Consider the following 23,233-nt stretch of genomic DNA (forward strand, 5'->3'; position numbering starts at 1 on the left):
TCCAACAAGCTTTAGTTTTCTGGTATGTGTTCTCAAGTCCCACTTAGCCTGAGGACTATACATACCTTCTTATATTTCTGTCAGTTTCAAGGAAGATACTGGTAATTTCTTGATCGTTGTGTTAATAAGGCTTCTTAGTCTTTAAAAATTATGCCGTCCTCATTTTTTTGTTTTAGTCTTGCTTAGCCTCAAAAGGCAAATATTGGTAATAACTGGTGCAAATAAACCTATGACTAAATACATTAGGTAGTCCTAAATTCTTCTATGCTATCACTTAATAGTCAAAAGAGAAAATTTCAGATGAGATTTCTTTGTAAAGAGTATCTCTTTTGCCTTTTTTAGGTGGAATGGTATTATGCACCCTAGAATGGCATTAAACAGTGTACATAGGTTACAGTAACAAAATCATGATTAAATGGTTCTAGCTGTACGTTATGGGGTAAGCAAGGACAGGTGAAATAAATAAGACAGGCAGTTAGGCAGTCTTGCAAAAGGGCTTTAACACTTGAAGTCAGGGTACTGTAAGAAGGAAAGCTGGGGGAAAAGGGAGTGTTCTCAAAGGCAATATGAATTAGGGAAGTCAAAGATGAAGGGACATGTATTAATTAGTGGGAGATGAGCCTGCTAGAAATTTAATTATTTGTGAGGACAGGTTTGCACGAGGGACACACAGTAGTTGAAGATGACCCTGTATGACATGTGAGAAGAATATGCAGTAATGAATAGAGTTTGGGAAGAGTACAAGTTCATTAAAGCTTTTGTGAGTCTTCATAACTCTAAGACTTAAGGAGATACCAAACATATGCTGTACTTGGCAATTAATTACAAAGTTATAATAACTTATTTCTAATTAATCTTGCCTTTGTTTATTATGCAAATAATGGGTAAGAGTCCTGTGTGGAGTTTCATTACAAACTGCAGGTGTACTGCACTAAGGGAAGCCACAGAGATGTTTTCTTTGACTGTTAATTATCAGGTTCTCTCTCCGCATGTGAAATTAGAATTCAGTCTTTAACTATTGCGTGCTGCTTTTTTTTCCCCAGTAATACTTCATAAACAACTTGTGTTGTATTACAAATGTAAGAATCTAGTCAATAGCATGCATACTATTTAAATGCATAAATAAGTGCTGTTGAAATATAAATTTAAATAGTTGGTGCCATTAGTCTTACGGAGAAAGTAAAATACCATTTAAAAAAAAAAGCATTGTATAAACTAATAAATGTAGTAAACAAAGTGTGCATGTTTGTATGGGTAAAATTGTGAAGGTAACTACTATATTTTCAGCAGCTTTTGGAATTTGTGTTAGTTGATTTACCTACTTTACACCTTCAGTTCAAGAATCTGAAAGAAGTATATTAAGTATGCTGAACATGTGAAGTTGTTTGGTTTTTCTTCTCATGCGTATTTTTTCTCTTAAGAAATTAAAGTGACATTTTATTATTTTTTAGTACAAAGTAGTTGTTCCCAAAATTGGAAATATATTGGATCTTTGCACAGCATTGTCGGCTTTGTCGGGTGTTGCTGCAGATAAGGTAAGAGTGATTTCTTACAAGAAGCACAACAATGAACATCTTAACACATATTAAACTCATTTAATGATGCATACTTTTTTTTTTTTTTTTTTTTTAGATGATTGTTACTGATATATACAATCACAGGTTCCACAGGATATTTGGCATGGATGAAAATCTAAGTAGTATTATGGAACGTGATGACATTTATGTGTAAGTACAGATAACATGCTTCATGTGTCTTTGCGGTGTGTTTAGTTATTTGCAAAAGATTAAAACCTGGAAATAAGATAAAGATAAATCTTGGAGGTTCTATTTTTTAATTTTTCCACTTTGTAGCCTTTTAAATGACAGTTGTCCTTTTAATTTCTGATTGTTTTTCTTTTAGGTTTGAAATTGCTATCAATAGAACAGAAGATACAGAACAAGTTATAATTCCTGTTTGTTTAAGGGAAAAGTGCAGGCACACTAGCTACAGCCATAGTGGTTCTTCACTGTTTGGTCAACCTTTTCTCATAGCAGTGCCTAGAAACAATACTGAAGAAAAACTGTATAACCTGCTGCTGCTAAGAATGTGGTAAGGTTATTGTTTAAAGAAAAATGTGGTTTTTATGAATAATGATAATAGTTGGAATCAGTAGGCACTTATTTTTACATGTATTGTTAACAAACTGGTTAGATTTCAGTACTTAGTCTTTTATTTGCTTTGTGTAAAATATATAAAATACAAAATTTTAGCCACTTGAGGTGTAAACTAGTGTGGATTTTAATTTGATTTTTTGTTAGCATGACCCCATCCAAAAATTATTTGAGAAGACAGTAGAAAATCAGCTTAAGGGAATTAATTCTGCTGTATCTATAGCTATTTGTTAGCGCTTGGTAGAATGGAAATGTTTTGCCAGTTATTCTGCTATGGTTATACCTTCTGTATCTACTATACAAGTTTAGATACTAATTTAAGTTTTAAAAGTACATAGTAGACATTTTCAGAATGTAGTAAGTATCATTATGTGGAAAGAATTACAATCCTATAACCTCCAATTAAAATTTGTGCTTCATTTTCTGTTGAGGTAACTTTCTCTGTAAGTGAAGCCATGTATTTTTTTCATCTAAAAAATATAGCTAATGAACAGTTAAAGAAGTGATTTCTGGACAGAGACTAATACCAAGAGTCAAGTTGTATAAAATCAAGTAACTGCCAAAAACATGAGATCGTAGACAAGTGGAATTTCACATGTGCCTGTAACAGTAGACGTGTTAGGCAATAAAACTATTAAGTCTGAATAAATTAGAAAGAAGTGCAGGAATACAGTACACTAGAAAGAATTTGCTGTAACCATTTAGTTATCTGATTTGAACAATGTAAACATATAAAAATCCATTGATTCCAACTGTTGCTTTCATTTATTATATTTAGCCGATATGTAAAAACAAGTACTGAAAGTGAAGACACTGAAGGATCCCTACATTGTTGTAAGGACCATGGTATCAATGGTAACGGCCCAAATGGAATACATGAAGAAGGATCTCCAAGTAAGACTGGAATATTTAAACTTGTTTAGTATTTTGTGTTCAATTTCAAACTGAAGTTAATTCTGTAGTGCCTTTCAATTAGTGTTATTTTACCTAATTTCTTCCTCCTTACTCTTCCAATTGTTTCAGGTGAAATGGAAACAGATGAACAAGATGATGAATCGAGTCAAGATCAAGAACTTCCTTCAGAGAATGAAAACAGCCAATCAGAAGACTCAGTTGGAGGTGACAATGACTCTGAAAATGGATTATGTACTGAGGATACTTGCAAAGGTCAACCACTCACGGGACACAAAAAGCGATTGTTTACATTCCAGTTCAATAATTTAGGCAATACTGACATAAACTACATCAAAGATGATACCAGGCATATTAGATTTGATGACAGGCAACCTAGGCTTGACGGTAAGTCATGGGGAACAGGTTGGGCAATATTTGATTCTGATACTTTTTTCTGACTCCACTTCCATAGAAATGTGCTGTTTGATATATCTTTTTTCCAATAGTAAATCATGTACAATGAGGGTGGTGGAACACTGGAACAGGTTGCCCAGAAAGGTGGTGGATGCCCCATCCCTGGAAACATTCAAGGCCAGGTTGGATGGGGCTCTGAGTAACCTGATCTGGTTGGGGATGTCCCTTGCAGGGGGTTTGGACTAGATGACCTTTAAAGGTCCTTTCCAACCCTAACTATTCTATGATTCTGTGTATAAATAATTGATTTGTTATTGTAATTAACTCTTAGACATGCAGAAATTGAGTGTGCTTCAATTTTTCATTTTAAGTTCATGCTAGCATTGTTTAATTCATTTTGAAGACGGTTTGCCCAAAGTTAATGAAATGTCATGTAAAGCAAGAAATAATATTAAGATAAAACATGTTTTTAATCTTAGAAAGATCTTTCCTTGCTTTGGATTGGGATCCTGAATTGAAGAAGAGATATTTTGATGATAGTGCGGCAGAGGTAAGCTGTTTATGTTGCTCCCCTTTCCAGCACCAATAAAAATTAAATGTTAAAAAATCAACTTAATTAATGTCACATAAGAGATTGTAAGTCTTCAAAAGAAGAAGCTAGTATATATTTTTTCACATTATTTGTAGTAAATATGTTGTCATAAATAAACTTCATTTACACATCTAAGTAATTAGGAAATCTGAGGCTTATTAATGTGGAAGTAAATCTGAAGCTGTGAAAACTTTTTGCTTGAGTGGTTTCTGAGTTTTTCCATATATAGGAGCTTTGTAGTTACTGTTTATAGTAAGACGACATCACTAAAATGAGTTTTGTTTCATTTGTTCTCTTAACTCAAGAAATACTTCTCTTTAGGATTTTGACAAACATGAAAGTGTGGAATATAAGCCTCCCAAAAAGCCTTTTGTGAAATTAAAAGATTGCATTGAGCTGTTCACCACAAAGGAAAAACTAGGTGCTGAAGACCCATGGTAAGGACAAAAAGTTAAAATTGTTATGTTCTATCGTGTATTTCTCAATGTAATCAAAACCACACTTGAACGTTAACAGAGACAGCTAATTGATTTCTTAATGGTATTTTGAATCTGGTTATTTAAATTGTAGTTGAAAATTCTCAAAATGTTTTCTATTTTGATCCGTTGCTTAACTAAAATTGTTACCCTATACAGAAGATTAAGTTTGCATGGGAGACAATTAATGCATTCAGAATTAGGAGGAAGGGTAGATCCGTAAGATATTCCAGTCTGTGAACTGTGATCCACAGTGAATGAATAATATTGTGCCAAATCCAGTGCAGTGGTTTAAACAAATGATGGGATGAGAAAGGTTGGTGCATACTAAAGTGTTTTTTTTTTTTTTTTTTTCATGCAAGTACATAACTTGCATTGATATGTGAGATAGGGATGTGCTTAAACAACAGGTTTGTGTGATGGGGGATGTCTGTAGTTGGTAGAAGCTCTCAAATTCATGTTCCAACCATTAAGTTTGTCAGAGACTTTTATTCTGATCCATGGTTCTTACAAATTACGATTTGAAATCATATCGAAATATTCATAATTCTAGAATGTTCCCATAAGATCCTTCTTCAGGAATTTTCTAGCAGATAAGAATTCTTCATCAACACCTGAAGCTTAGAATTAAGTTTGAAAAAAGAGGGTCTGCCACTTTTTCTTTTGTGGATACTTAAAAGTTTTGAAGACTTCCAAAATTTGTCACCAGAGATCCTCCTTTATTTGGGCAGGGGAGGGGGCTGACTTACAAATTCTCTCTTTTTTTTTTTTTTTTTTTTTTTTTCTCTTCTGGGTTGGTTAAATTATACAACACTGGATAGTATTTGAGATACTGTATAACTCAAGTATGCAAAGTGCTTCCATTTTTGCAGCACATTTTAAACAGAGTATTTAAACTACAAAATACAACTTTGTTCTTACTTACCTTTCTTCCTGAGCCTTAGTTCTTGAAAGATTCAAGTATGCATTGCAGGGAACAAGTCACAGCCTGTTTAGTATTTGCCTTCTGAGAAGGCAAGTTTTCTTAGTAAGGAGTTTTTTCAGGTTCCAGTAGTCACTGTTAACTGGTTGTAGTGGTAGGAGGGATGGGGTGGGAGATGGATTCATTTAGAAACTCAAACTTGGAAGAACCACAGTTGTCTGTTGCTTATGGCTTTTCATATAGTCAGTTTTCCTGAAGTATTTTCATAACCCTTTATCTTTTTTTACAAAATGTGAGAAAGCTGTATTTTAACTAAAGATACAGGGACTACTGTAGGAGACAAGAGCTTCACCGTGAGCATGCTTGCACACTGGCACCTTGCATTTTAAACTGGAAGGGATATCAGTGGCATTAGTGGCCATTAGAAGATGGAACGTGTGTGTTTATGTTTCAGCTTTTGCTCGTTCGGTTCCTCCTATGTAACTGGCTTTCTCTATGGCAATGTATCTTATACACATATGGACTGCAGTTATTTAAAATTGGTATTTTTTTTTTCTTCTAGGTATTGTCCAAACTGTAAAGAACATCAGCAAGCTACCAAGAAGTTAGACTTGTGGTCACTGCCCCCCGTACTAGTAGTTCATCTAAAGCGCTTTTCCTACAGCAGATACATGAGAGACAAGTTGGATACATTGGTTGACTTTCCAATAAAGTAAGAAACGTAAATATTTTAATGCTAGAAATATAAAAGTTACCATGAGGAGGGCACATGTTTAAGCCAGCAGTTATGTAAAATGGTTTTGTTCTCAGTTTCCACACATGGATCCAGTAAAGACTGATGAAAAAATGCTTGTAGGTGAAAAGTACGAACTTGGAAAAATAATAATAGTATGTAAGTATGGAAGAACTCTATCAATAGTTTTGGCTGAAATTACTGGTTCCTGTTCCCCTCCTCACAGAGTGAAAGAGAGGCACTGTCAGTATGGTCTGGTATATGTGTTTTTTGTGGGGAATATAAACGGCTCAAAGACCACCAAAATGTGAAACAGGTAGAAGTATTATTAACATGACCTTCTCTTGGTTGTTTTTTGTGCATTGATTTTTTTTTTTTTAATTATTTTTTAAACAGTGATTTGGACATGTCAGAGTTCCTTATTAATCCCAATGCAGGGCCTTGCCGCTACAACTTGATTGCTGTCTCCAACCACTATGGAGGAATGGGAGGAGGACATTGTAAGTTGATTTCAAATATCGTTCTACATGTCAGCTTTCTTTCCATGTGTATTTTGGTTTAAGTACTGATCGCTTTGAATCAATGGCATTTTTTCATTACCTTGAAATCCTTTCACAAGTATTCTAACACAAAAATCTATACGAAATGAGCTTTCAAAGATAATTGTAGGTTCTTTTATACTTCTAGCTATGCATATTGTGAAAAGAGAAAATATAAGAGCTCCATAAGACCTACTGTACTCTTATAACTGATTTTGTCATACTTACCTATATTTTTTTACATTGTGCATCTCCTTCAAAGAAGAGAGAAAAACGAAAAAGTGACTGGGTGATTTTATTTGACTGTCCTTTCTCACTATACATTCCCTTTAGAAGGGGAATGTTATTGGTTTTGCTTTCTTTGCTTGAAAAAAAAAAAAAGCAGCATGAAAGTGTGAGTCTAATAGTGATAATAGGTTTTAGTTAGTTACATGTGAAGTGTTTGACACTAACAGAATCCAGCAACTGACTGTATTACATCTGTGAAGATACAGAGTCCTTAGATCTTGTACTTTCTTGTCCTAGATACTGCTTTTGCGAAAAATAAGGATGATGGAAAATGGTACTACTTTGATGACAGTAGTGTGTCCACTGCATGTGAGGACCAAATAGTGGCAAGTACCTTTTGTATTTCTAAAATTGGGACCGTGGATGTTGTTTTCTTTGTGAGGGAAGAAAAATGAAAAGTAAATCATGAACCTTGCAGTAAATTTGTAGGTAGCATGTTCTTTCAAAGGACAGCGCAAAACAAAAATTATTTGCTCCAACGTGCAAAAATAACTTATATGAAAGTTTTGGATTTCTTTGTAATTTTACCTTGTAGACTTGGAAGAAGGAAAAAAAAAAAAAAAACAAACAAAAAAAAAAAACCAAAACAACTTGGATTGTAAATGTTTTTGTCTGGAGCCTCATGAGCATATCACACTTCTCTCTTTTACAGTCCAAAGCAGCATATGTGCTCTTCTACCAGAGACAGGACACAATCAGTGGAACTGGCTTTTTCCCTCTTGACCGGGAAACTAAACAAGGTGCTTCAGCTGCCACAGGCATCCCACTGGAAAGTGATGAAGACAGCAATGAAAATTATAATGATATAGAAAATGAAAATTGTATGCACACTAACTAATGGAAGAACTAGAAGCCATAGAAGAGACTTTCGTACTGGGGATACCTATTGAAAGAGTGAAATTGTCCACCAAATTAAGAATAAAAATCTGAGATGGGGAATTTCAGATAACAGAATGTAAATCTTTATTACATTTTAACATGTGCAGTACTTGAAGTGAAACAATAAAAAATTAAACAGAAATTGTCTCTAATGCATTTACAGTCTTGTATTCACAAGCTATATATAGGAAATCACAAATAAACCCCTTTTAAGTTTTCTGCTGCTGTTCTGATGGATTATGTTTTCTTTTGTTTTGGATGTGAGTTAATAACTAAAATGTTAAATCTGTGGACTTCTGACATTTATTTTCTTAGTACTGCAAGAATACTACTGCCAAGTCTAGTTTCTGGATGAATATATACATGTTCCTTAGGCTGTCACACAGGCTACAAGTAAAAATGTCATAAATATATAAGCAGTAGTTTTCTTGAAACAGCAAATTTTTGTTTCTCCCTTTTTTTTTTTTTTTTTTTTTAAATTCGGTCACAATAGAAGAAATAGCTTGAAAAGGTGTTTTAACCTTTTGTGTTATAGTTGAACATCCAGACTATTATGTTCATCTTGCTGCTGCTGTGGAACAGGTTCTGGATTTCATGCTGCATTAACAAAAAGTTTTTCAATTAAATGTAAGTATCCTTTGTTGCTTGTTGGAATCTACTCTGCAGACATAACTCCTGTTATCTTGCTTATAAGACATGCATAATTTTAATCTGGTGTCAGTCCAAAATTTAAAATTGTGCTGTAAGTTCTCTCTCCCCAGTTTTTGTAGTTTGACAGCTTGCGAACTACACTGTAATAGGGTCAGAGTTGATAGTATGCTGTATCCATAGTACTGACTGTATATTGGGCTTAGATGAGAATTTTTTCAATATAACTGGCCTTTCAATTGTTAATGAACAAAATGACTTTAAAGGTAGGGCTGCTAATTTTCTTTGTGTGTTCCTGATGGAATTCACCATAGCCTTACAGCATATCTGAAAAGGTAACTCATTATAAGAGAATTGATTGGCATTTGCATGTTCAAGTCAGAACCTGTACAGTATATAAGGCATACAAACTTTGAGTAGGATTTTAGTTAACTATGTTCAGGGGTCCAGGATGCCAAAATAAGTGTGACAGTTTGAAACCTTTTTTAATTTGCTGCTTTCCCTTTGATCTAGTTGGAAGAATGTATTGTTGATTTGCATACAATACTGCCTGTGAGAGGGGCTCTTAAGTGCAGGGGCACACTTCACATATCTACCTACTACCTGGAGAATTGCTTTGTGTCCCACTGTTTAAACAAATAACTTAAAAAAGAAAAAAGCAAAAAGTATGATGTTCTTCACTTGAACTAATCAAATACAATAGGTTATAAATTGTGTATTGTAAATAAAAGTTCACTCTGTGAGTGCACATTTTGGTAAATTATTTATTTATGTTAGCATTTAAAAGTTTAAAAAATTGCATTTGACCAGGATATAAATGAGGTATGTTGGACATGGCTTTGCTTTATACCTTGATATTAAAACTGGTGTTTCATCCTGGTATTTTAAAGCTGCTTTGAGGTTTTTTTTTTTTTTAATGTAAACTAACCTCCTGCATGACAGAGGTTAAAATTTTGTCTGCACTTGAGTTCATTTGGGTTTACATTTGAAACGCGCATGTTTATTTATACAGATTTCAATAAAGCTATTCAAGGCCTTATTTAGTCTTTCATTTTCTTACAAATTATTTTCCCACAATGTTTGTGTAATGGGTAGTCTTTGTCTAAGACTTGGATTATTGGTTACAAAATGGCTAATTAATGACCAACATGGAATAAGATTAATAGTATTTCCAGAAAAGTGTATATATAAAAGAAATTCTCTCCTGTCATCGTCCGGCTCTAAACACAACCTTTATAAGGCTGAAAAAAAAAAAAGTTTGTTGTCATAAAAAACTATTATTTGTTTTTTAAAAATAATACCGTAACAATAATTAAATGGAAAGATACTCACTCTGAGATGGTTGTTGAAATGAAGCAAAATATTTAAGATTAGATAAACCGATATAGTGGGGGGAAAATGATACAGGCTTTTGGCTTAAAACTCTGTATTTAGATGTGGAATACAGTAACCCAACACAAAGCTATGTACTAAACAGCTTGTGAGTTTAACTTGTTTGTTTTAACCAGCGCACTTGAGAGATGAGATTTATCTGTGGAGTAGAGGAAGTAATCCTAGAGAAGCAATCATCTCTGAGTAACACACACAAAGAGCCCCCCTACATTCATACTCCCATTGGTTTTCCCATTTTAGCTTAAACTTGCTTGGAAAAATCACGAAGAAGCAAAGGATCTGGTTCAACTTACGAAAGTCCCACTTTGGACTTTGTGGGTAGCAGCTTTAATACCTGATAACTCGGTCTACTAAAGCACTTGGTTCTGCCTTTGAAAATGCAGATATATACATATGGGGTCTTGAAGGAATGTACTTGCCTACTAATAGTTGGATCATCCAGATAGTGTTTAAAAGGGTATTGATCAAAGGAGAGTTTAGTTAGGAAAAAAAATTACATAGACATTTCAATTTTTTTTTTTAATTGTTAATTTGGCTTCCAAGATTACACACACTGAGTTTGTAAACTTCCTAATCAGATATAAAACTCCGGAACATTTCTACATGACTGTATCAAAGGTTTCTGGGAATTCAGCCAAGTTGTGAGTTTTGTAAAACTATTATGTATTCACACTTAAGATATGATAATTCATCCAGTGTGAACATGCTTAAAATTAAAACCTACAGAAAGCATATTATTCTTTACAGTGTCTATCAAAAATTATTGTCACTCAATTAGTCATTTATATAGAGAAGAAAGAGGGTCCTAACATCTCTTTTTATGACTCATGTCTGATAAAAATCTACAGTATGCTGCTTTTTTTTTTGGTTCTGTTGACAGCAAGCATTTTGTTAGCTGTAAGTATCAGCATAAACCCCAAAATGATAAGATACAGTTAACCTTGTTAATGTGACAGTGACAAAAACAAAACAGAGTAGGAGGCAGAAGACAGTTTGCAATTCCCACTTGCTCCGCAGATTTTGTGACAGCACACTTAAAGCCTGGCTGGAAGGGAAGGAAAGGTGAAGAGATACTGCCCAGGACCTCTTGTTTTAGTTGGCTTCAGGCAGTGTTCTGGATGCTTCTGTGCAGATCAACTCCCTGATCTCTTCTATGACCCACTGAAATCAAAGTCTTACTTGCCTTCCTGGCACACTGAAGTGAAGCTTGCAACTTAAAGTTGACATAACAGATGAAAAAAGCTGTCAGATATTACCCTGCCAGATTATATAGAAACATGCCCTGCATCTACAGCTAGTTGCTTATGGGAAGGCCACAACCACTTCTAGCTTTCCCAGCAAGTTAGCGCTGCATTATGGAGTGCAGTGTATTTTTTAAGCATTTTGAAATCTTTAGAGGGAAGTCAGTAGGGCAGGCAAAGAAATTAATTGGCAAACCCACTAGTTTTCTTTAAAAATTATGCCAGCTTTTTTGAGGTCAGTAATTTCAGGGTATGGTTTGTTCCTAAGTACTAGTTACTTTGACAAAGAAAAACACTAGAAATGTAGTGAAACAATTAAAGCCATATTTGACAGAATAAGCATATTTTTAGTCCGCGGGCAAATTGCTCTCTTCAGATTTTTTAGTTCTTTTGCCTTGAGAGGTAAACGAATTGTGAGAACAGTTCCGCTTTCTTAGTTCCAGCATTGCATGCCTTACTGGCACCACGTGCTCCTAAGGCAGGCAGAGATCTATCTTACTGAAAAGAAATTAAATCTTGGAATAGCATGGAAACCCCAGAAGAGTCCAAATGTGACAAACTTATGACCAGTTATCCCATTAACTAGGGAATGAACTGGGTTACTATATGCCAGGTAGCATTAACAGTCATCCTGGGCCAAATAATGTAAAAGCTGATACAGGACTCAAAGAATTCACATCAGTCAGTAAGGGTTTATGAAAAGTAAGTTTCCTTATTTGGAGGGGGCAGTAACTGAAAAAGAAAGTTGATAAAGATGATCATATAGGTGCACCTAGAATTATTTAAGTGCTTGGCACTCAATTATCACCTCAAGTATCACATTACTCTCATCAAAATATGAGTGTTACGCACTGTGGCCTAATACAAATTTTAGGAACCAACCAACAATCTCAACATAGTTTCCATTACGAAATCATTGTGGAATAGGGATGTTATTTGAGAACTTGGTGGCACTTGGTCTTAAATTGATGTTGTTATTCAATGTGTAAAATACTCAGATCACAGCTACAGAAGGTGGAACACAGTAAGTACCCCTAAATCCTGTGCAGTCCTGGTGGACAAAGAATTCGGGATGAGTTCCCAGTGTGAAAGAGTGGCCTAAGAATTTGTCGTTGGCTACATAAGCAGAAGTAAGAAGTTTACTTCATCTTCCCAGGTCTGTGGTAAGGATCCTGGGAAAATATACGACCTTTTAAAAGTTCAGATTGTACCTTCGGAGACGTTATAGGAAAAAAAAGTTACAACCCCAGAGTAAATACATTTGCACTAGCAGATATAAAGAAGAATTGTTTTCTCTGAAAGACTACTGGGAAGTGCCCAATCTGTGTGCGATAACCTTACGAGGGGGGAAATAACTGTATGCAGGGGGTATTGGAGTGGAAGGAAACATTCAAAGAATTAATGGCTCAAAACTGAAACCAGACAATCTGAAAATAGAGGTAAGTGTAGGAGTCTTTCATGAAAGTACTTTTTAAGAAGGAGAAGGAAGGCACCAGCAGAAGACCCAGCAGAGGCAAGCCGTGGGTGCTGAGTGAACTCTGGGGATGGAGACTTAGTCTGAGCCATCTGCCTCGGCTTTGAGATCTATGAATTCCTAAACACCCTGTTCTTTTCAGAGGAATGTTCCTCCCTCTTCAGGCCATTCAGCACCACTTTAAAATCACTTAAAAGTTTTGAATGGAGGCCTGAATCTGTAGGTGTTTGCTCTGGGCCTGGCATGGTTTGAAGGAAGGCCTTCACGCGCTAGTGTTGTAAGAATTCATCCATATGGGAATAAAACCCATGCTCTTGTTTCAGGATAGCAAACAGTATGATTTTTCTTCCCTTCCTGCACCATTGGTCATAACTTAAATCAAACTCGTGAAGCCCCTCCAAATCCCATCTGAACGACCTCTTCAATTTATTGTCATTTCCTTAAAGTAACTCTTCCCTCCAGTTACCACCTAAACTGAAACACACATCTCCCTTTTCCTTCTTTCTTTCCAACGCTGGAAGAGCATCCCTGCTTTCCCATAGCAGTTTCTGTTACAGCACAATGACTGGTTCAGACATTGCCCTGTTGAAAAATGCATGGTTCCTCAAAAATGAAGATTAAAACCTACACATCATGCAACTGAAACAAGGTCCGCAGCCAGCTCTAGGGCCACGAAGGCGTTTTCCAGAACACAAGAAGGGTGTCTGGAAAGAATTCAGATGAGCTAGGCTTGTTTTCAACATCTGTCAGTGTTATAAAATACATACTTTGCTGTGGGTGTTGTGTAAATGTGAGCCTGTCTCAGCTGAGAAGAAAGTCTGCAAACAGAAGGGAAAATAATTACTAACTCTGTATCATCTATACCTATTAAAAGCAAATACAAAGAACATCCCTTCTGCCAGCTCCGATGCGTGTTTCTCAGTGATACAAAATACACAGTGTAGGACTGCTCATAGAGGACTGGTTTCCTTGGGGAGTTTGCTGAGTAAGAGGAAAAGGTATTTGGATCCTATCTGAGTTCTGTTCCCCCAATTCCAATGGGGAAACAGCAGCTTCCATAAACCCTAATGTAATTCAGCTGCAAGTGAACAGGTCAATAAAAGTTAACACAGCATTGCTACTCTAGAGTTGCATTGGCCAAACCAAATAAAACATTAGTCATGTTGACTAATTTTGTATTACCCAATAGCTGCTCAATGAATGAAATGCAGTGTGTAAATAACCTATTTATTTGATGCGACTGATGTCCTGAATAACTTTGCCATGTGTGACATGGATCCTAAATACAACTTGTAGAGCTGAGACCTAGATTCAGACACATTTTTCAAAAGTGTACTAGGACTGTCGATAATGGCAGTTTGATTTTAACTTCTTTTTTACTTTAAAAAATTCTCTGCCACCAATGACTTTCTGGCTTCTGACACTATGTCAATGTTTTTTGGTTTTACTGTAAAATAAAATAATTTATATACTTTTTTTTTCTGAATTCTCAATTTAAAAAATGTGAGCATTTCAGATTAATGAACTACAGTTGGGCGATAAAGTCAATAGAAATGTTTTGATCAAGCATAATAAAAATATTAACATTTCTGATGCCTATAGTACACAATAATCACAATCAACTGATGAGATGGAGACAACAGAACTTTCTTTATAAAATATCTTGAATTGTTGAATTAATTTATTTTTACACAATTGGAGGAAATTAGATATCCATGTTAATTTTTGGTATAGGAAATAATGCTGTAGAAATTGTCTGCAGGAAATGTAACCATAAACATTTCTGTAATGTTTTTCAGATAAGGTGGCAAAGATTAAGAGATCAATCAAAAAAGTTTGTAGAACTACTTACTATGGGAAGCATTTGGTTATCCTCTGTCCATGATCTTTGGATTTTTGTTTGGTTAACATCATGTTCAGTCTGAGACTGTCATTTAGAAAGCTCATTTTTATGATGTAAATTGCTCCCTTAATATAAAGTGTGATGGATTATAATGTCCCCGTTTTCCCAGTAGCATTTGGCAATATCATTAGAATTTGACAGACATGATATTCCTTCCTTGAAATAAAAAGCCCACATAAACATACCAACTTAATTTATTTAACCAATAAAAATCTTCCCAAAACTTCCGTGAACAAACGTGCAGTTAAAAATAAAAGGAAACAAACCAGATTTAAGATTTACATTTCCATAATCCATTCCAGAACAAATGTATCAAGTAATCCAATGTGACTCTACACCAGCAAGAGACAAAAGCAAAAGAACTCATGGCAAAGAGGAAGAAATCGTACAGAGCTGTGACTGTGTGTAAAAACGATGAATCACAGCTAAGACAGGAGTACGGCGAAACCTATACGGCATGAATAGAAAAGATGGATATAACAAGAAAGTAGCTGCAGGATGCTATTAAGGAGGTGGTAGAAGATTTCAAATACATGCTACAAAAAGCAGAGTCTTACGATTAAAAGAAAACAGATAATGCAAAAGTCACTAACAGGCAACTGAGAATTAAAATCTTTGATAGATGTGGGTTGCCTTGTAGGAAAAGGGGAAAAAAAAGTAATTTGGTTCCTAGCAATGGATTTAACTTCTTAGTGAAAGATAGAGAAAACCACTAGAAAGGAAACAATCTAGAGGTGATTCTGGCACATTATGAGGACATTTTGAAATAAGACAGTACTAGAAGAGCCATATTATTTTTTTTTGACAGAAGTCCTTACCTAGTCATTATCTAGAAAACTGCCATTTATGTGTCCAAGTATTGGATAATGTCTTGAGAGCAGGAACTGTGTTAATAATTTTGAGGAACACGTTTACAAAGGAAGGCTCCAAATGTCCTGAAGGGAAAAAAAAAAAAAATGAAGTATCAAATTCTTTGAAACCCTACTGTAACTCTGTCAGTAAGGCTGGTCCTAGCTTTCTAGCTTTCTCTTCCAGTACCTCAAGGGGGCCTACAAGAAAGATGGGGAGAGGCTGTTCAGTACGGCCTGTTGCGATAGGACAAGGGGTAATGGTTTTAAAATAGAGGGAGGTAGATTTAGATTGGATATTAGGAAAAAGATTTTTTACAATGAGGGTTGCAGAACACTGAAACAGGTTGCCCAGAGTGGTGGTGGATGCCCATCCCTGGAAACCTTCAAGGCCAGGTTGGATGAGGCTCTGAGCAACCTGATCTGGTCGAGATGTCCCTGCTCCTTGCAGGGGGGTTGGACTAGATGACCTTTGAAGGTCCCTTCCAACTCTAACCATTCTATGATTCTATGATTCTATTGTCTTGCTTCCAACAAAGTAAGACATTCAAGCCCACCAGAAATTTGTATCCCCCATACCAAAGTGTGGCTGAGCTGGTCAGGAGCATAGCCATTTGGTAATGAACTTGTCAATACTCAGTACATGTTAACTGCTAATTTTATAAATAAGTTGTTCATCAGATCTTCTTAGATCATGGCATGGTTTTGTTAGTTAAGACTGGAGCAGGGAAGTAAGGCCCCTAGAAATAGGGGCCTAGAAATAGGAATCTACAGATGACCATGCTGCCAAAGGTAAATAAGGTCTTAGACTGGCTGAACAAGTTTTACATCTCACTTAATGATCCATTCAGTAACTCCACAGCTTGGCTCTCAGCTGGAACAGCGAGTGTTCAGACCTGGAATTTCCTAAGCTTCAGCCAGCTGTCAGTCAAGAGTGCATCTACGCACTGGCATGAGGAGACAGACAAGCTCACCCACTGTGCCCTGGGAGCAGGTTCCAGAAAGGGCCTCCCATTTGTGAAATACTGAATACAACTTCTAGAAACGCTCTCGAAATACCTGTGTTAACTATGAAATCGCCACATGTATGCATCCTTGGATATGGACGTACCTGCTTGCACATGACACAGGATGTAGATACATACTATGGTATAGCCCTGTTTTATTGGGAATGCGTATTCACATCAGGAGGTGATCTGTACAGTAATTTTACTACAAAGGAAAGCATTTGGGTCTTTATGACTGGATTTCTCTGTCTGTCTTTCAAATTCCTTGATAAATATGTTCATTCTGTTTATCTGTTTTGACTCAAGTAACAAAATCTCTTTCAGACTGCTGCTTATGAACACAGCCACACAGGCAGCCATACAAATACTTATACCAAGGACAAAGTCCTTTGAATGAAGTAAGAAGAGGTCTATAATCTTCATAAAGCAGCAAAGATGAGCACAACACAAAAAGTAAATCAAAGTCTCTATACGAAGCAGTTCTTTATCAGGATCTCCTCCATGAGAAAGCACCAATCCTAATGGTTTATAGAAAGAACTACCTGCAAAATAACTAAGTGGTCACACTTCAGTTGTCTTTGACAACAGTTGTGCTGGAAGCTCTCAGAAGTACATGGCCATACTAAGTCTTTTCTGGGCTGATGGGAGTCAGCTGCAAGTTGAGTGACTCATTCTGTGGCAGTGTGAGAAAAGAAGAACACCTATGTAGTGTGCTGGCCTCCATGCTACTTCTGCGAGTATAGTGAGTATATCTATTTTATTTATATTTTCCGTATTTTATAGATATCACTGCAATGCTTGCTACATAGACAGAGACCACCTCTACTGCAAAGGACCTAACATCCATTCAGTAGATGGAAACTCTCCTGTAGTAATAGTATCGCTCAGCAGCCCCAGGGCTGCAATCTGGAATGATTATCTTAAAAACAGATTCAGCAGAGCCTGGGGAAAGCATCCAGCAGCTCCTCCTCTCTGCTGCAGGAGCCAAAAAGAATTATTTTTACACAAGGGAACACCCTTCTCCTCTCTGGTGTTGCTTTGGGATTAGTAGATTGTCTGTAGGGTACGAGGTGTCTGTAAATATTTCCGTAATTTTTATACAAGCTGACAAAGAGATAAAAAGGAAATTATTAAAAAAGATGTAGGGAGTTTTTTTGGCAAACAGATGAGAGAGCAGCAAGATAAACAGACTGCAGCACCACACATATTTCTGACATTCCTGATGGGCATTTTTACATTATGCATCCCACAGTCAGAATGAGATACTCAGGAAAAGACTTCTCCCACGAGTGCAGCTGATCCACTGTCCACTGCAAGAACTCTGGACCAAATAACGTTGCCTAGAATCACAATTCTTTTGCTTCAACACATCTATGCCTTTCCTTCTGAACCAAAATCTGTAAGAACGGACATGAAGATTGCAGTAAATTGTGCTCAGAAGTGCAACATTGCTGAAGTTTCTTCATCCTCTGCCCATTACCTCATGCTGTGCTGATTGTTAGGATGGCAGCAAGGATGGTCAGCATGGGGTTTTGCAACGTAAACAACTGTCAACCAAAATCTCCATCATGGCTGCTGTATTTTCTACACTTGGCAGAAAAAAAAAAGGTATCATGAATGGACTGTGTTACATACCACGCAGGGAAAATTCACAGGTGTTGCCTGAATAGATAATAATTCCGTTATCTAACAAATAGTATGTATTGTGTAAGGGAATGAAAGACAGATTCAGTTTAATGCACAGAGCAAGGTTTGTTTCCCAGGCCAGACACGTACTGCCTGTGTGAGCTGGAAAGGTTATTTAATCTGTCCTGACTCATGCCCAGTTTTAAGTATGACGGGTATGGGAGCTGCTGATAAGATTTTGTGAATATCATGTATCTGTCTGTTGTTACACTGCTAGCTCTAAGACTGCAATAAATTAATTCAAGCAATGGGCAGCAGTTCTTCCTCAGAAAAGATGTTAACAGGTTCAGCTGATTCAATTACCAGTATTCAAAAGGGTGATGAAAAAAAAAAAAAAAAAACCACAACAACCCATTGCTTTGAGAATTGGTTTGGACAAGATTCAAGCAGGAAAAATGGAAAAACATCTTTGCTGCCTGGTTACAGAGGAGTCATGGAAGCTTCTAAGCCTCTGGTTGAGAGATTTGTGTGTAGGCCCTGAAGTGACTGTACTGTAACTTAATAGGGAATCGTTGCTGAGTATCTAATACCTGTCATAGGCCTGACATCTTGGGCATTGCTACTTGAAATTTTTTTCAGTGACCTTAAAGATAGTGTGACATAATCATTGATAGTTTGCTAATACAAAGAGGACGATTCACTGACAGACAGCAGTTGAGATTGCTCCTTTAGTTGACTAAACAAAATAAAATGTGCAAATATGCAAACAAAATGTGTACTAACATGTAAGTACATGATCACACCTATGCAAAAAGTAACATAAGCTAAGTTTGCAAGCAGAGGAACTCACACTGAAAAAAAAAATATTTTTCAATTTGCTGGTAGATCTGACTTCCTCATGCAGCCATGTCCTAAAGGAACAAGGGCTTCCCTTCAACTCCACTAAAAAAAAATCTTAACAGGTACTAGAGGGAAGGTTATTACCTCTGATTGTAACACATTTATGGCCACAACAGAAATATTCTCTTGCCTGATTTCTTGTATCCTTAATTTAAGAATGAGCTTTTGAGGTGTTCGCATGTGTATAGGGCTTCTTTGTGCTTACACAGACCAATACAATGCATAGGCTTTTATAAAGAACTACAGGAAGTATTTCCTATTAATCCATCCCTACTTCTAATTTAAAATTTAACTTTGCCTGTTGATATCAGTATCTATGTTCAATCCACTATGAGGCAAAGTTCTCTCCATCATGACTTAACCCTGCAGTGGAAAAAAACCACCAGTGATGCCTACGAACACCTTTATATGACCACACAACTGATGGTATTTCACATCCAGAAGTTTGTTTAGTACTGTTACTATGCATAGATTCACATCAGTTACAAAAGTATACAGGAGTGTTAGTAAGGCAAACTCAGAGGAAAAGCCATGATTCTCCCTGTTAATATGAAACCAGCTCATTGCCGCAGCGAAATCTGATAGTTTTGCCTCCGTATAATGTGGTGACAGAACCCTGTTCCCATATTCAAAGTCTGTTTCCGCATACATCTATCAGGCTCGACTGACTAGGAGTAAACACCTGAAATTAATACAGCCAAGTGCTATCCCATGGTTAATTGAATCAAAAGGACTGATGGGCATCATTTGGAATGAACATGAACACTGATTCCAAGAGGTAATTTAATGAATCACAATAGGTCTCATGAGCATTTTTGTTGGCAATTAGGGCAATAAGCTACATGGAATGATTTCAATCATCCACTGCCCATGACAAAATAACATATAATTTAATAACAAAGCAAACAACAATATAATAATGGCAGTGCAATACCAAGGTAACAGCTAACTAGCATTTTTAGCTTGCTAGTCAAAAACATGCCCTCAGAGATGTCCACATGCACTGCTCCACTTCCTCACTCAAAAGCAACCTGAAAAGAAACTGAGGCTTTTAAAACATATCAAAAACTAGGCAATCACTTTTACACAAGGTTAGGGATATGTGCAATAGTATCTACTGCAATGAAATGGAACTACATTAAGTCACATTCACATTCAAATAAGTGTCACTTAAAAGGATCTTGACTAGTTTAAAGAGTTTAACTGCTCTGGTTTAGCTTAACTAATGAATCTTTTGCATTTACAAAAGGCGTACATCAAAAGAGTGAGAAAGATTATCTTGTGTTTCCGAGATGCGCTCAAGATTCAGGCCATGTATAGTTCCTAATTCTGGTATTCAGCAGATCTGAAAGATTTTTCAGTTCTGCAACCACTCGTACGATTCATTTCCAAACCCCTGAGCGATCTTGCTGTTATCTGTCTGGCAATGCTGAGCAGACTGAGTGTCAAAGCTGGTAGCTGAAAAGATATGTATGATAAATACACAAATAGAACAAATTTTAAACTAAGCCACTGAGATTTAAATATCAAACACAGAATAACCTTCAGAGAAGGGACACAGGAGACTGCACCTGATCTAAAAAAACCCTATTAATTAGTAGAAATATTGCTTATTAAAGTAATTTTATACCAAATTTCCTAAGATCCTGAAAGCAGATCTCACAAAATTCAAAAGTGCTTCACTTGATTCAAAAAGCATCACAATGTATAAACAGAAAATATGTGATAATAAAAAGTTATAATAGTCTCAATTTTAGTAGCAGTCGAAATTCCCAATAGAGTACATTGTTACAGTATTCTAAGATTAATTTTTGTATTCCAGTACTGTGAGTTTGGTACTATTACAATTGTACGTCCAATTTTGTCTGACACAGCTAAAGAAGGGTGCTCTTAATGTGCAGAGAGGACAGTGGGTGACTGAAAGCTAAAAACCAGGCATCGTAACAGACAACTAAAGAGCCGCAGTAATTTTTTTTTAATGTATCTCAATAGACTAATAAATCTAAGATTCTATAATGTAACTAGAAAACAAAATTATTTTAAGAATCAAAAATGTTAGTATCTTGTGCATATGAGAGAAGTAGCATACAGTCATTTTTTTCCTGATTTACAAAATAGAGCACTGAGCAAACTGAGGTTAGTGAAAAGGGTGGAACATCAGCCAGAAACAGCTTTAAAAAAAAATTCCTATGTTACACTTAACAGAGGTGGCAGGGTTGCTAGCAAGCTGTTATAAATATGGGAAGTCTGTAGCATGCTCCTAGTTCTATGCCAGTACACACCTGGTATAAGAAAAGACGGATAATCAGCAGGTACAGGCTAATACAATAAAAATAATTAACATAATGAAATAATCCACTTTTTTTTTCTCAAAAAACTATCACTTTAAACAAACAGTATCAAATATTACAACACAAACAATACAGAAAATAGTTTATGTTCAAAAATATTTATCATTACTGTTCTGAAGTATTTTTACAATTTTTTACACAATCCTTAACAAAAAAAAAAAAATCATACAACAACAAGCTGTCATTTTTACGCAAGTACAGTAATTCCTCAGTACTTTTACTTTAGAAGTTGGCATTACTCCGTGAGGAAGGGTAGACAAATTACTGCTATGGCTTTGATTAAAGAAAACATCACCTATCTTTCACATAAGTTAACTTATCAAGCATTCCCAATATAAAAGTAGCTCCCCGTCCAAACTGAATGTTTACAGCATTCTTGTTTGGTTAAAGAAAACAGTAAGATATGCAGAAAATCAGTGTGCACATCCAATGTAATACATACTAATTTGCTGGTTTTAAATGTGATTAATCTCAATTCTTCTTACTTACCCATTGTTAACAGGGAAATATGGCCATATGACAGTTTTCCTCATCTTCCTCATTTTGATTACAGGGATAATGACAGCTTTAACTCAAGATGTCACATTCAGACAAATTCTACCCAAAATACTTGCTCCCTTTTCGTAAGAAAGGCAATGTCATAGAACAGTTTACTGACCCTTATTCCACAAGAAATTTCAATCATTTTAGGTTAGGCAGACAAGTAGATTCAGGGAATACCAATATGCCCACAGCTCTCCATGTACACTAAGCAGGTGGAAAAATCCAAACAACAAAAAGGAAGTAAATCATTAAAGCTTACCTAAGAAATACTTATGCAAAGTCAATAATTAATTGACTCATTGTCCTAGCAAATCATCCATCCATCATCCGTATTTGAACTGGTCTGTGAATTGCCATCAGGATTGAAGCCCGGAACCAAAGCACTTAGATGGGAAAAATCTTCAGAAAACACTTATTGCTTAAGCATGTAAATAGTTCTACTGAAGATTATAGACTTGGGTTTTTTTTTTGTTGTTTTGTTTTGTTTTGTTTTTAAGTAAGCATATAAAAATAAGAAGCTTTTGAGAATACACAGACCAATGCACTCTGAAAGTGTAACTATGTTACAGAATCATGGGTTTGATCCTACTGAACACACAGGTGAAATCCTAATTCCTTGTCTCAAGCCACATAAAGTTTGACCACCTGGTTCCATTGTACCAGTATTACACACAGTTTTAAAAACTCACATCCATTTATCTGGTTATGTCAAGTTAATGGCCAGTAATTTGAAAATGATGCAAAAAACCAGATCTTACAATAATAAATTACTTAGAAAGCAATCCTGCATTTTTCGCCTCATAAAGCACACCTAGAGATGTATGCCTATAGCTACACTGTACAACGCTGTGCAAGTGCGAGCCTGTTTACCATATGATTTGCAATTTATCTCACAGTAAATGAACTCCAATATACAAGTAGCAACGCTCGAATTTATGAGAAGTGCTTTTCCCTTTTTCACTACAAGACACACACACAAAAAGATAAAAAGAAATCTTAGCACATTCCCTGCATAAGACTGAAGACTTTCGGGAAAGTCTGAAGAAAAGCCATTAAAATAAAATTACTTTAAATAGTAAGGTAGTAAAAATTTATTATCTGTTCTGATTCTTCATTATTTTTGTTCAAGATTCCCAAGTTTAAAAACTACAGACTGTAGGAACTCAAGAATGTTTTCCAAATCCCTGGGTTTACGGAAGGGCAACAGAACCATGCTGCGTTACAGGTAGGCAGCCACCGCAGCACAGGATTTACAGCAACCAGAATATGGATAAATAATTATTGCAACGGAGACCAAAACCTTTGTGAAATGTTGACTGTTCGATGATGAACAGCGTCCTCCAGAAGGAAGCTCAGGCTGCCTGGGAGCGAAGTCTTCGCTGTGGCTGGAGTTACACAGGGACCACTGCC

The 23,233-nt window shown here is 36.0% G+C and overlaps 1 protein-coding gene across 3 annotated transcripts in view; it reads left to right on the top strand.

Moving 5' to 3' along the window:
• The window catches only part of USP15 (ubiquitin specific peptidase 15), a 69,476-nt gene extending 59,899 nt beyond the window's left edge, over positions 1 to 9,577 (top strand). For all 3 annotated transcript variants that reach the window (XM_086748569.1, XM_086748579.1, XM_086748585.1), the window contains 11 exons: positions 1,452 to 1,535; positions 1,633 to 1,727; positions 1,903 to 2,091; positions 2,932 to 3,047; positions 3,177 to 3,452; positions 3,941 to 4,011; positions 4,375 to 4,490; positions 6,014 to 6,163; positions 6,581 to 6,684; positions 7,249 to 7,337; positions 7,664 to 9,577. In XM_086748569.1, the coding sequence (XP_086604695.1) occupies positions 1,452 to 1,535; positions 1,633 to 1,727; positions 1,903 to 2,091; positions 2,932 to 3,047; positions 3,177 to 3,452; positions 3,941 to 4,011; positions 4,375 to 4,490; positions 6,014 to 6,163; positions 6,581 to 6,684; positions 7,249 to 7,337; positions 7,664 to 7,849 (1,476 nt within the window). In that variant the 3' untranslated portion in view covers positions 7,850 to 9,577. The remainder of the gene's footprint in view (positions 1 to 1,451; positions 1,536 to 1,632; positions 1,728 to 1,902; positions 2,092 to 2,931; positions 3,048 to 3,176; positions 3,453 to 3,940; positions 4,012 to 4,374; positions 4,491 to 6,013; positions 6,164 to 6,580; positions 6,685 to 7,248; positions 7,338 to 7,663) is intronic.
• Positions 9,578 to 23,233: the final 13,656 nt, after the last annotated feature.

Source organism: Chlamydotis macqueenii, chromosome 1, assembly GCF_036417535.1.
Source record: "Chlamydotis macqueenii isolate bChlMac1 chromosome 1, bChlMac1.mat, whole genome shotgun sequence".
NCBI classification, from domain to species: Eukaryota; Metazoa; Chordata; class Aves; order Otidiformes; family Otididae; genus Chlamydotis; species Chlamydotis macqueenii.